This window comes from Antennarius striatus, chromosome 1 (genome assembly GCF_040054535.1).
Source record: "Antennarius striatus isolate MH-2024 chromosome 1, ASM4005453v1, whole genome shotgun sequence".
In the NCBI taxonomy this organism is placed as follows: Eukaryota; Metazoa; Chordata; class Actinopteri; order Lophiiformes; family Antennariidae; genus Antennarius; species Antennarius striatus.
This window is the reverse complement of record NC_090776.1, coordinates 2,031,150-2,045,468: the sequence shown is the minus strand read 5'-3', so window position 1 is coordinate 2,045,468 and position 14,319 is coordinate 2,031,150. Positions and strand designations below refer to the sequence as shown.

Here is a 14,319-nt window from a genome sequence, read left to right as displayed (position 1 = left end):
GGTAGGGTAAACAGCTGTTTCCTCCACCCGTTTCCATCGTCACGGCGACGGGTGACGGATGACGGTTCGGCCCGATCGCGTCTTCTTAAAGTTAATTTCCGATTTAATCAGCGCTGCGCTAATTCACCGCTGCCTGAACCCCCCCGTCCAGGAGGAGGAGGAGGAGGAGGAGGAAGAGGAGGAGGTCCTGTCTTTTCTCATTACGCTCTCATGAAACATTCTCATTGCTCGTATATTTAATTGAGCTGCAGAAATGCAGCATCAGGAGGACTCGGGATGAATCGGAGCGTTCCCATTGGTCCCACTGAGGAGCTGCTGATGTCCCATAAATCCCAGTCAGGACGGATTTAATTGAGTTGTACCACGCTGAATTACCTCCGCGCTAAATTGGATCCAGGTTCAGGCAAATGGAATAATTAGACCTCGGTCTGAGGGGTACCCCGAGCGACGCGCCGGCGCGTTTTCACGGATGGGGTGCGGCCGATCGGTCTAGGGCGGAGCACTTAAACCCAACTTTAACTCGACACAAAAACGTCGGAAAACCTCCAGATGACCACGCCCCGATCCCCGATTTTATAGATTTAATTTTAGTCGATCCGGATGATCAGAAAATGGATCGAATGAAAAACTTGTTTGTTTTCCAAAAGATGAAAACAATTTAAAACGTTAAAAACAATTATTTCGCGCTAGCGCTATGCTATGCTAGGCTAACCTTTAGCCACACCTTTTGATGATCTGGATGAAGGCGCCGCCGCGCCGGCAGCCTGGTGGAGTGATAATCAGTTAGCGGGAAATCTGTTAGCGCCGCTCTCGACAGACGCTAATCACCCCGCTAATTAGCATCGCTCCTGAGGCCCGGCGCACGCGCAAGCTAATCGGCCCCCACTTTGCTTAATCAGCGGTTAAATTGTAGTCGTCTCCTCCTGAACGCTCAGGAGAGACACTCGAGCGTGAGAGACTCCTGCCGGAACCCCGAGTCCAGGATGGAACCAGATCGAGTCCAGATCCGGATTGAGCCCCGAACCAAAATCCTGCATCAATGTGGGCGGAGTCACTCTGAAATTGACTAACCCATTAGATTTTGAACAAATTAGGTATTAAACAAACTAGATTTTTCATTATTATTTGTATTTTTTAATTACATTATGATTTTTTATTATCATTTAGTATTTTTTATTATCATTTAGTATTATTATAATTATTATAATTATTTTATTAAGAGATTTTTTTTATTTATATTTATGTTATTATTTATGTTAATTGTTCATGTTTACACTGTATGTTTTACACCTATCCTGCTTTAGCTGCTTTCAATTGCCCCTTGGGGACTAATAAAGTTTTTTGAATTCAATTTGAATTGAAAGTCATCATAAAATGATGCGTCGATAGTTGGAAAAACGACAAAGTAAACACCACAAAAACATTTGGTAAACTGACATTTTAAAATTATGTTCGATAAAATTATCTAAAAATCAAACAACGGCTGGAAAATGAAATTTATTTCCTTTATTTAATTATTTCCTTGAGATGAACAAAAATCGTGTTTAAACCCGCATCAGAAAGTTCAGGATGAATCAGACATTAGTAGTAGCAGCTAGCAAATAGTAGCAGTTAGCATCTATTAGCATCTAGTAGCATTGCGTAGGTAGCGGCAGCTAGCAGCAAACACAAAGAAAACACAAACGTCTTTAAGTTATGGAGACGGCGTCCAGATGTGTGTGTGTGTGTGTGTGTGTGTGTGCGTGTGTGTGTGTGTGTGTGTGTGTGCGTGTGTGTGTGTGTGTGTGTTAAATGCAGCCGTGTTGGTGCTTCAGCACGCTCCTCATTCTCCTCCAACACTTCAGCTGAACTCCTTTGAAAGGAAATCAGGTTGAAGTCGGTGCCGTCCTCTGATTGGCTGATGTGTCAGCGTGCCTGCATCTGATTGGCTGACAGCAACAGTGGATTCCCAGCAAATGGCTAACCAGTTTAGCACTGTAACAACATTCATTATCAGGTTTATTTAAGCCAGGGAGACTCGTCAGAGCTCATCTCACAGCAGCCAATGAGACGACAGCGTTTTGGCGTCTGGACAGCAAACAGGAAGTGTTCAGCAGCGTTCACAGATATTTATTATGATGTCATAAATGACCCTGTTAGCCTCTGTAGCATCTCGTAGGTAAGACTGTTGGTAGCGTTAGCTTAGCAAGTTTCTAGGTTAGGTTACAGCTTGAGTTAGCTGGCTAACTTAAACCTGATCTCAGATCTGTTCGATGATGTCGCGTGTCGTACCTGAGGTCTAGTGTGTGTGTGTGTGTGTGTGTGTGTGTGTGTGTGTGTGTGTGTGTGTGTGTGTGTGTGTGTGTGTGTGTGTGTGTGTGTGTGCAGGGTCACACTGAGGCGGAGTTTGTCTGTAACGTGGAGAAAAAACACGGAAGGAGGTGTTCCAGACGCCATCCTGTTGTTTGTCTGGCAGCGTCTGCAAAACACACACACACACACACACACACACACACACACGTTAAATATGTTGTTGTTTGTATTTTTGTAACGAACACACCTGTCAAATTACAGTTGACTCCGCCCCTCCAACAATGTTTACACCTGGAACACTTCCTGTTTACCAAACATCTGTTTACGCTACACTCCTGTAAATATCAACACAAAAAAATAAGCTTCAAACTTTAAAATGAGGCGTTTTGTTGGTCGTGATTTGATTCCCTTATTTGGGCGGGGGGGTAGCTGTGAGGCCCCGCCCTGAAAAGCATCAGATGGGCGTTTCTGTGATTTCTGACCAATCCTGGTAACTTTTATTTTTTACTGATCGTTGAAATGATCAAACTCTTCTGGTTGTTTCTCTATTCGACACTTTTTAAGAAGAATAAATATTTATCACGTGAAGCGCCACATATTTATAGCGTCTGAATTCTGCTCTCTGATTGGCTGTGGTGGAACCAATCATAAAGCTTCAGGAGGCGGTCCTGCAGGATGGGTTGAAAACTCCTTTGTTCCAGTCGCTTCTAAACGCCTCGTAATAATTCTAGTCTTGTAATGAAATGTGTACCTTATATATTATATATATAATATTTATATGTATAAAAATTATATAAAATGTTTATAATATATAATATATATATACATATATATACATACATACATATATATATATACTATATATAACATATATTTATAGAATTTGTAGTCCATCCCTTCTGCCCATTTATTCTATATTTAAACTATATATTTTTATTTATTTATTTATACAGTATTTGTTTTTTAAGCCTCAGGGATCAATAAAGTTATGTTTGATCCTTTGGTCTTCGATTGGCTGCTTCAGCCGCTGCTGATCTTTGTGGGACGTCTATCCTATCTTGGTCTTCCTCGTCTGTCTCTGTTTGGAGATTTTATTGATTACTTAACACTCTGATAATAATCATGTTGGATGTTTTCAACTGTTATTGATGCTGATGGACAGATATAATCAATAATCCATCAATAGATCATCCACAGTTTCTGCTACAGTGGGAGAGGAGGAGAATGATGATGAGGAATGAGAGAAGAAAGTCAGATGAAGAGAAATTGATAAAAATAGACGTGAATTTGGTGTTAATGTCATTATCAATTACCGATCAATACATCTGTAAAATGTATTGACAGGTTATTCATTAATTAGCTGAAGGCAGAAACTTTCAAGAGTTGAATTGTGTTTAAAACAACTTTATTAACCTTCAGAAACGATCAAAAATAAATAAAACACGAGGTAAAAAAAAAAAAGGTTAAATACGATTAAAATTCCTGAAAAAAAACCTTTTTAAAAACAATGTTTTTTATTTAAATTCTTTATAAAATTAAATCAATAAATAATATTAATCATTTTGATATTTTATCAAATATATTTAATGCTTTCCCTGCAGGCTTCAGCCCGTCTCCTTGTTCAGAGCGTGTCTCCTGAACGCTCCATCAGATTATCAGCAGGGGTCAAAGGTCAGACGTGTGAAAGTGGCTGTTTGTTGTCACCCCCCCTCTAACCCCCCTTCCTAACCCCCACTGGGTCCTCATGGGACCATTAAAACCAGCAGCTCCTCCAGTTTGTCACCAGTCAATTAATCCGATGTCAAACATATGCTGCCTTCACGGACACAATAACATCGTGGGAAGATTAAAAGACTGATCATCAGCCGCGTTTTAATCAGATGGAAAATAAAAATAATTTATTTGTCCACTTTAAACATATTAAAAGAAATGTTTCTTCCATTTATTGATTATTGAAAAATAGTTAATATCGAAAAGTACAACAATTAACTAACTGCAAATATTTAAAATTATGATCAGTCTAATTAAAAAAATATTTATATCTTTTTTATTATTATGATTATTATTATGGGAAGAAATTAATTTGTGTTTATTAGTTTCCGTAATTAAAATATTAATTTTGTCCTATCAATTACATTAAACACGGAAAAGATCGATTATCGATTCACGTTAATTCCTTCATGACGGACAAAAAGTCCGTTTTTTAAAAAAAATGAAATTATTAATTGTGAAGATAAATTTATAGAAATTAAACTCGGAGCAGCAGAAATTTAAAATTGTATGAAAAGAGAAAATACTTTTTAAATTTGAAGATAAATTTATTAAAATTAATTCTTAAGCATTAAACAGTTTAAAAAGATCAAAATCCGGAGATTCTTCCTGTTTTCAGGTTGAAGACGGACAAAATCCACCGGACGGATGTTTCATTTTTGAGTCCATTTAAATTTTAAATCAAAATTTTAGACTTTTGTTCTTTAAACTTTGATTGGATCCGAAAATCAAACAGATCAATCAGTGAAAATCGATTAAAGAACTTCGGTTGAATGAACCCGTTTGTGGAGTTTTAATCAGTAAAAAAAAATGAACAAATAGTTCAGATTTTAATTAAATGTTCGTTTCAAATTATCTTCATGAGCAAATAAAATAAAAAAAAAACCGCGACATGAAACAGAAACAAAGGAGAAAAGCGGCTCTATTTGTCAATGCAAATTACAGCCCCCCCCCACCCCCCACCCCCCCTTCACCCGGACACACACACACACACACACACACACACACACACACACACACACACACACACACACACACACACACACACACACACACACACACGGTGCGTAAACATACCTCCACACCGGAGCGCGGACGTCCAGCCTCCATCTCCCGGCTCGTCTCTCCTCTGTTTGCGGCTTCAAATGAAAGTCTTGTCTGGATGTAAATGAACCCCCCCACACACACACTCTCCATAACTCCCCCTTCCTCCCCCCCTCCTCCCCCTTCCTCGCTGTGATCACGTGACAGCCGAGAAAGCGGCCCATTAATGAAGCTCCACTCCGGAGGTCTCTTCTGCTGCTGTCACCTCCGTCCGGCGCGCAGATCGGGACAGACCGGCGAGCGAACCGGGACATGGAGGAGGCGTCCGGCGCTTAGAGCCCCCCCCTCCCACACCCACACCGGCCGGGGAGGACCGAGCTGCACCTGCTGGACGTCCACTTTCCCTCCAACTTCCTTGCGTAAAAAGTCGGAACCATGCGTAAAACCGCTCCAAGTTCCAGGAGGAGTCCGGAGGAACTTTAGGAGGGCACCGAGAAGAGACCCCACCCGGGGGTGGGGGTGGAAACATGCCTCGACCGGGGAGGAACACGTACAGCGACCAGAAGCCCCCCTACTCCTACATCTCCCTGACGGCCATGGCCATCCAGAGCTGCCCGGAGAAGATGCTCCCCCTCAGCGAGATCTACAAGTTCATCATGGAGCGTTTCCCGTTCTACCGGGAGAACACGCAGCGCTGGCAGAACTCCCTCCGCCACAACCTCTCCTTCAACGACTGCTTCATCAAGATCCCCCGCCGCCCGGATCAGCCCGGAAAAGGTAGTTTCTGGGCGTTACACCCGAGCTGCGGCGACATGTTCGAGAACGGGAGTTTCCTGCGCCGCCGGAAGCGCTTCAAGGTCGGGGGGGCGCCGAACACCGACCCGCTGGCGCCCAGCAAACCCCACCAGGACGCGGCGCACCACTACCTCCAGCAGCAGCAGGTCAAGCTGCGGCTGAGCGCCCTGCACGCCGCCACCCACCTCCCGCACCACATGCCGGCGGCGGCGGGGGGGTACGGCCTCAACCCGGTGACGCAGACGTCCGGATTCAAACACCCGTTCGCCATCGAGAACATCATCGCCCGGGAGTACAAGCTCCCCCCGGGCGGCGGGCTGGGGGGGTTCCCCAGCGGGTACCCGCTGCACAACCAGCTGACCCCCGCCTGGCCGCACGTCTACCCCCCTCCCGGGATGATGGACACCGACTACTCCCCCTACGGGATGCCGCTCAAGTCCATCTGTCACGGGGCGCAGAGCCTCCCCGCCATCCCGGTGCCCATCAAACCCACCCCCACCTCCGTCTCCGTGGCGGCCCTCCCCGGGCTGCCCGCGCACATCCCGGCATTCCTTGCGAACTCGCCCCAGTCTCTGAGCCCCACGTCCCCGCAGACCGCCACCGGCCAGAGCAGCCCGGCGGCGCCCGGGGAGGCGCTCTCCTCCGCGGCTGCGTCCGGGTGTCACTCCGTGGTGGCGGTTCACTGACGGGGGGGTGGGGTGGTGGGGGCTCCAGGACCGAATCCAGGACAGAATCCAGGACAGAATCCAGGACATCCAAGGATGTGTTCTTGATTATTAGGATATCTTTTTTCTTTCTTCTCCTGGGATCCAACAGCAGGTTGACCTCTGACCCCTTCAAATCTGACTTTTCCTGATGAGTTATTTGTTTTCCAATTTGAAGAGAATTTAAGAATAAATTCTATTTCACTTCTTTTTTCTCTAATGCGACCGATCATCCGTCTTCAGCCTTTTCTTCTCAAACTGAAAGAAAGAAAACTCAGATTAATGACTTTTTAAGAATCCCTTCGTCTCCTCGGCTCCGAAAACTGACAAAAAAAAAAGAAAAATTCATTTTTAAAAACCAGGAGAATTTCCAATATCCCTTCAAAGAATAAATAAAAGACAAACAGAATTATCCCCCCCCATGCAGGACAGTGGATCTTGTATTTATGAGGAGATGTTGGACTGATGCACTTTTTAAAAAGATGCTCTCTAGATGTTTTTTTTTGCGTCGGTTTTTTCCTTTTGGAAGCTGTAAAATGAGCCGCTGTGTGTGTTTGTAGCGCTGCATGCTCCTCCTGTCTGAAAAGTGGACGTAACTCAGTGTTTGTTCTGTTTTTTGGGGCTTAAAGCATGAACACAAACAGGTTTTGTTTAGTTTTGTTTTTTATCCCGTCTGCTCATCCAGAACCATTAAAAAAAAAAAAAAAAAACCTTCCTGGAAAAAAAATCTGTTTCCGAATCCGTGAGGCCTTTTATTTATTTCACCTGCTTTTCTGGAACTTTTACATTTATTTTTATATTTAAATAGAATTATTTCTGCTTCCTGATATTCAAATGAGATAAAATATTAATTTATAATTTAAAATCATTCCCTCAAATAAGGCTTGAAAATGTCAAATATTTCCAGGATTTATTTTAAAATGAAATATTAAAACATTTCTGCTTCTAATCCGTGATGTGAAAGGGTTTACTGCGGTGACGCAGATGAAATAAATTATAGAGAAACTTAACCGTAAAAATAAAAAACATAATTTATATGTTTTTTCTGTCCAAACAAACTCACTTTTATATTTAATATTTAAGCCGTGTTATAAATCTACAGACGCGAAGATGAATTGAGAATTAAATCACAAAGAAACTCAAAAATAAAACAGCTTAAAAAATATAGAAGAATCAAAATAATTTAAATGTGATTTGAAACACATTTGATCCTGATGTTAAAGCTGACTTTAATTTTTATTCTAATATTTTTTTTATTCCTTCTGGTTTGATCTGTGTGATGGTAGACGTTTTATTCGACAGAGGACTCACTCTGATGAGACGATAAAAAAACAGAACAGAAAAAGTTTTTATTCCATTTTTTATTTAAAATCTCTTCTTTGTTAGTTTGAGACGTTTTGATTGATCCCATCAGATCTTCATCTATTGATTATGATTCACTGATTGATCAGACTGATGTTCTGTTCGTCAGCAGCCGTCCATTTAATATGATTGATTATCTAATAATTTGCAGTGATCTGGTTTATTTCCAGTGTTTCTGCTCGTCTTCATCATCTTCATCTTGAATCCTCCTCTCTAGCGTCACATGATCTTCATCTCTGAGTTTCCTCAGATTCTTTGACGTCAGACTTTTTGTCCAGCGGAGGAACCAAGAAGTTTTTAACTGATGAAGATGATGTTGGCCTCTTCCTCGGCTGTCGTCAGAGACGAATCTTCATCACATGAAAAACAATCAAAAATGTATGGGTCAGAAAAAAAACCTACAAAAATAAATAAATAAATCCACACGTCAAAGAGACGCATCCTCCATTCTCATTGGTCGATCGGGTCAGGTAAGAGGAAGGGCGAAGAAGAGGAGCGTCTGACATCCCAGCACACCTCCGAGTCAAAGCCATCCTGATGGGAGAGAACACACACACACACACACACAATATAAATTATTATATTACTACTTAAATCATATATTTTATAATTATTTAAATGGACTTTGAGGCTGTTAGCATGTTAGCATGTTAGCCTCACACCTGCAGCCCTCGTCTTCATGATGAAGGTCTGGTGTGTGAACAGTGTTGGGTCTGTGGGCAGCGCTGAATTAAGCGCAGGCGGCGTCTGGGCAGCCGTGAGGGATTAGCCGGTTAACACCTCCCTGGTGACACACACACACACACACACACACACACACACACACACACACACACACAAACACACACCATTGTGTGTGTGGACGGCTTTGAGTGTGTTGCCCAGAGACGGAGACTGTTACCGTAAAAATGTGTGAGCCACACACACACACACACACACACACACACACACACACACACACACAGTGACCACACACAAGTAAAGTAAATGACATTTAGAAAAGGAAACTGTTGACATTCCTCCTCAGAGAAGAAGAAAATAGTCGACATCCAAATATTTACTGTTTAAAGTAGAGGAGGAGGAAGAGGAGGAGGAGGAGGAGGAGGAGGAGGAGTAGTAGGAGGAGGAGGAGGAAGAGGAGGAGGAGGTCATCCCGACTAAAGTTTCATCAGTTGGTCATTTTTTGATCACGGCGTTTTGAGCACATGTGATGGAGAATATCTGGATGTCGTCGCCATAGAAACGATACGCTGTAGTAGGAGTGATGCTGTAGTACGGTAATCCCTCGCTTACATGCGCTCCAAGATGCACGGCTTCACTACATCGCAGATTTTTAAGTAGGTAGTCACATGATACCGTACGTGCATTCTATTGGCTGACAGCATCCGTGTGTGTGCTGCGTTCAGAGACGCGCGGAACACGGCGCACATTCGTGTATTAAAGACGCACTTTTCTCTAATACTTTTAAATACAAAAGTGTTATAAACAGTCTATAAGGTGTTTATAAGGTGGTTTAACGTCTGTGTGGGGGAGGGGTCATAAACGTTTAAATTACTGTAAATAATAAATAGTTCGTCGCTCTATCGAGGAATTTTGTTCTTCATGGGAGGTTCCTGGAACACATTAACAGTGAGTAACGAGGGATCACTGTACTAGTACTGTGAAAGCATGTGGGTCTTGTTAAACTGTTAGCGCTGCAGCTAACATTAGCATTTCTACAGGTTAACACAACAGTCACAGAGCTAACTGCTACTAGCTGCTAAGTGCTTTGAGCTGCGTTCTGCTGGTCTTGTTCTGTGGGTCACACAGTAGATGCTACTGTAGATGCTACAGTGGATGCTAGATGCTATAGTAGGTGCTATAGCAGAAGCTAAAGTAGATGCTACGGTAGATGCTATAGTAGATGCTAGGTGTTACAGTAGATGCTAGATGCTACAGCAGATGCTACAGTAGATGCTACAGCAGTTGCTAGGTGCTACAGTAGATGCTTTATGCTACAGTAGATGCTACAATAGATGCTAGGTGCATCTATTAGATCCTAGAGTAGATGCTAGACGCTACAGTATATGCTAGATGATACAGTAGATACTAGGTGCTACAGTAGATGCTAGATGCTACAGCAGATGCTAGGTGCTACAGTAGATGCTAGATGCTACAGCAGATGCTAGGTGCTACAGTAGATGCTAGGTGCTGCAGTATATGCTAAATGCTACAGTAGATGCTACAGTAGATGCTAGGTGCTACAGCAGATGGTAGGTGCTGCAGTAGATGCTAAATGCTACAGTAGATGCTGCAGTAGATGATAGGTGCTACAGCAGATGCTAGGTGCTGCAGTAGATGCTAAATGCTACAGTAGATGCTGCAGTAGATGATAGGTGCTACAGCAGATGCTAGGTGCTGCAGTAGATGCTAAATGCTACAGTAGATGCTAGGTACTACAGTAGCTGCTAGGTGCTACAGCAGATGCTAAGTGCTACAGCAGATGCTAGGTGCTACAGCAGATGCTAGGTGCTACATTCGATGCTAGGAACTGTCTTGATGTCACGTTGTCGTTTCAGTCCAGTGAAACCGGACGTGACTCGTTTCCGTGGTGAAATACCACAAACAATTAGCGCTGGATGTCAGCTGGGCGTCGGCGTCGGATGGCGGCGTCGGCCTCTTGCTCGCCGTCCGCCGGCTGTAATTAATCACGAGCCCCTCGCCGGCGTCGCGTTCATTAATTAGCGGCGTGACAGCGAGGTGTCCCTGAACCTCTCGCTAATTAACAGCTTCTTTAGCGGCTCTGAGACAGATCAGTGAGGAGGAGGAGGAGGTGATGATGATGGCGGTGATGATGACACCCAGAGCCCCGCCCCCAGCGGCCACATGCCACATTGTTGTTGATGTTGATGAATGGATTCATCCGCTGATGAAACGCAGTGAAAGAGGAGCGGCGCTTCGCAGGAGGACAGGAAGGGTTAGGGTTAGGTTAGGTTAGGTTAGGTTAGGTTAGGTTAGGTTAGGTTAAGTTAGGTTAGGTTAAGTTAGGGTTTAGTTAGGGTTAAATTAGGGTTAAATTAGGGTTAGGGTTCAATTGGAGTTAAATTAGGGTTAGGTTTAAGTTAGGGTTAAGTTAGGGTTAGGGTTAAGTTAGGGTTAATTTAACTCCAACCCTAATGTTAAATTAGGGTTAACCCCAACCTTAACCACAGAGTTAAACTATGGTTAAGGTTAAGTTAGGGTTAAATTAGGGTTACATTAGGGTTGGGGTTAAGTTAGGGTTAATTTAACTCCAACCCTAATGTTAAATTAGGGTTAACCCTAACCTTAACCATAGAGTTAAACTATGGTTAAGGTTAGGTTAGGGTTCAATTAGGGATATGATTGAGTTAGGGTTAGGTTTAAATTAGGGTTAGTTATGGCTGGGGGTTTGTTAGGTTTAGGGTAGGTTAGGGTCAGAGTTAAGTTAGGGTTAGATGGGGTTAAGTTTGGTTAGGGTTAAGTTAGGGTTAGGTTCAGTTTAAATTAGGTTACGGTTAAATGAAGGTTAGGTAGGGTTAGGCTTGGTTGGGGTTAGGTTATGGTTAGATTAGGGTTAGGTTAGGTTAGGTTAGGTTTAGGTTTAGGCTAGGTTAGGGTTAGGGTAGTCATGGGTTATTTGTAATCCTGACCAGTAACCAGATTACTAAAACAACCTACTGTTATTAGCCAGATTACATTCGATTTGTCATTCAATGAACTGATTAATTGATCTGTTTGACCAACGATCAGCTTTGTCAGAAGGTGGTTGTTGATCAGAGAGGGTTTGAACCTCAGAGTCCACTCAGGTAAACAGTCCAGGTGTTATCAGAGCTGATCTCGAATCTGATAGGCTCTCGGCGTGTTCCCGTGTTTCCTGTTGGAACATGCTGGGGGTCGGACCCCTCCTCCCGCGGCGTTCTTTCCTCCTCCGATGATCTACGACGCCTCATCAATCAGCCCCGCCCCCCTCCCCTCGGAGCGCCGCGCTGCTTTTTTGACGCCTCGACCTCTCAGGCCCGCTTTGAAGCGTCGGTTGGGTGTCGGTTAGGTGTCGGTTAGGTGTCGGTTAGGTGTCGGTTAGGTGTCGGTTGGGTGTCGGTTAGGTGTCGGTTAGGTGTCGGTTAGGTGTCGGTTAGGTGTCAGTTAGGTGTCAGTTAGGTGTCGGTTTATGGCTGATGGCAGCAGATAAGATTCCTGACCGGGCCGTAAACCAACAACCTCACCTGAAACATTCCTGAAGAGGAGCTGCTTCGCCTCCTGCTTCTGATTCTGTAACCAGGAGGTGAGGCGGGTTTCACTTCCCGCGTTATCTCAGGTTGAGCCTGAACCAATCAGAAGCCGGCGAGTGAATCCGGTTGGACATCGGGTCAAATCCCGCCCACGTGGGTCTGCAGATGTCCGACGGGTTTTATGTGAGTTCAGGAGTTCGCCTGACGTTTTAAGACACCTGACGGCTGCAGGGAGCACTACCCCCCCCTCCCATTCCATTATGCACAGGTGCATGATGGGAAGGCGGAGCTGCGTGCCACAAACCATTTGGAAGTGCAAAGGCGGGGGAGGGGGAGGTTAGTTAGTGGGCGTGTGAAAAGAAAACGACACTAATTTATTGGCAATAAAAGCCCCCAAATGCCCCGCCCCGTCGCCCCCCAGCCCAGACTGTCTTACTCAGCAGTCTCCCTCCTCCCCCTCCTCCAACTTCCTCCCCTCCTAAATGTCAGACACGCTGAGCGTCGTAACCAATCAGACTGATGACGGGCAGGTGAGGGCTCGACGCCCACCTGGAGCCGTGCTCATCAGCGTGACCTCAACGTGACCCCCAACGTGAGCCCCGCCTCCAGCCTCCACATGTGACTCTCACGCCAGATCAACACACAAAGGCCGTGTACAGGGGGTGGGTTAGCTAGCAGTTCGTGTTAGCATCTAGCGCTAATAGTTATGTTAGCTCGCAGTTCAGGTTAGCATCTAGCGCTGATAGAGTCATGTTAGCTAGCAATTCAGGTTAGCATCTAAATCTGATGAGTCAGGATAGCTAGCGGTTCAGGTTAGCATCTAGCGTTGATGGAGTCATGTTAGCTAGCAGTTCAGGTTAGCATCTAAATCTGATGAGTCAGGATAGCTAGCGGTTCAGGTTAGCATCTAGCGTTGATGGAGTCATGTTAGCTAGCAGTTCAGGTTAGCATCTAAATCTGATGAGTCAGGATAGCTAGCGGTTCAGGTTAGCATCTAGCGCTGATGGAGTCATGTTAGCTAGCAATTCAGGTTAGCATCTAAATCTGATGAGTCAGGATAGCTAGCGGTTCAGGTTAGCATCTAGCGCTGACTGAATCAGGTTAGCTAACAGTTCAGGTTAGCCGCTAAATCCAGTGGTACCATGATTTATTTCAGGTGAGCTGCTCAAACTTCTGGAAACCAGAAAGGTTTGAGTTATTTTTCTTCATAAATCACGTTAAATATTTTAGACGATCGGGAAACGTCGACGTTTTATTTAGTTTCTTCAAAACGCGTCAAACTTTATTCAACCAACAGATTTACAACAACGTCACAGACCAAAGAAGAAAAGTACATCATAAACCAATTTAATGTAAAGACCTCACACACACACACACACACACACACACACACACACACACACACACACACACACACACACACACACACACACACACACACACACACACACACACACACACACACACACACACACACACAAAACAAAACCACAATCCTGAAGTTAAATGTTTAAAATGTGACTTACATTCAGACTTCAGCCCCATGGGTGTGTGTGTGTGTGTGTGTGTGTGTGTGTGTGTGGTGGGGTATCTGGGTGTGTGTTGGGGGGGTCGGTGAGGGGGGGTTGTGGTATTTGGGTCACACTTGAAATCAAACAGATTCACCTCTAGCTGAGACGGATGATTTATTCAGATGCTGGCAGCCGGTCGGCACGGCGACAGATTGTGTTCTTGGTGATCTGCCTGTCGGCGCCGAAGGGAAAGCGAGAGACGAGTCCCAGCAGAGAGAGCTTTAGCTAGTTAGCATAGCGTAGCCTGGGTTAGCTTAGCAGGAAAATGCTAGTTTGAATCTGGGCCAGGCAGCTCAGGACGTGTCTGAAACGCGATCTGCTTACTTTTCTTCTTTCATCGTTGATTTATTTCAGCTCGCTAGCTGCTGGCGCTTCAGCTAAAAGGTTAGCGCGGGTCCGCCGCCTCAAAGCTAAAACGAGACCTCAGCAACCGTCCAATCAGGTGACAGATAGACGCATCAGTCAGCTCCAATCAGTTCAGTTGTTATTGACTTTGTCGTCCGCTGGCAGCTTTGATGGTTGTCTGTGCGGCGCTAGCGCTAACACCTGGGG

At 44.5% G+C, this 14,319-nt stretch overlaps 1 protein-coding gene across 1 annotated transcript; it reads left to right on the top strand.

Annotated features, from left to right (window-relative positions):
• Window positions 1-5,367: 5,367 nt before the first annotated feature.
• Window positions 5,368-7,219, top strand: LOC137598101 (forkhead box protein B1-like). Its single transcript, XM_068318390.1, has one exon. The coding sequence runs from the start codon at window positions 5,634-5,636 to the stop codon at window positions 6,585-6,587; it is 954 nt and encodes a 317-aa protein (XP_068174491.1). The 5' UTR covers window positions 5,368-5,633; the 3' UTR covers window positions 6,588-7,219.
• The last annotated feature ends 7,100 nt before the right edge of the window (window positions 7,220-14,319 follow it).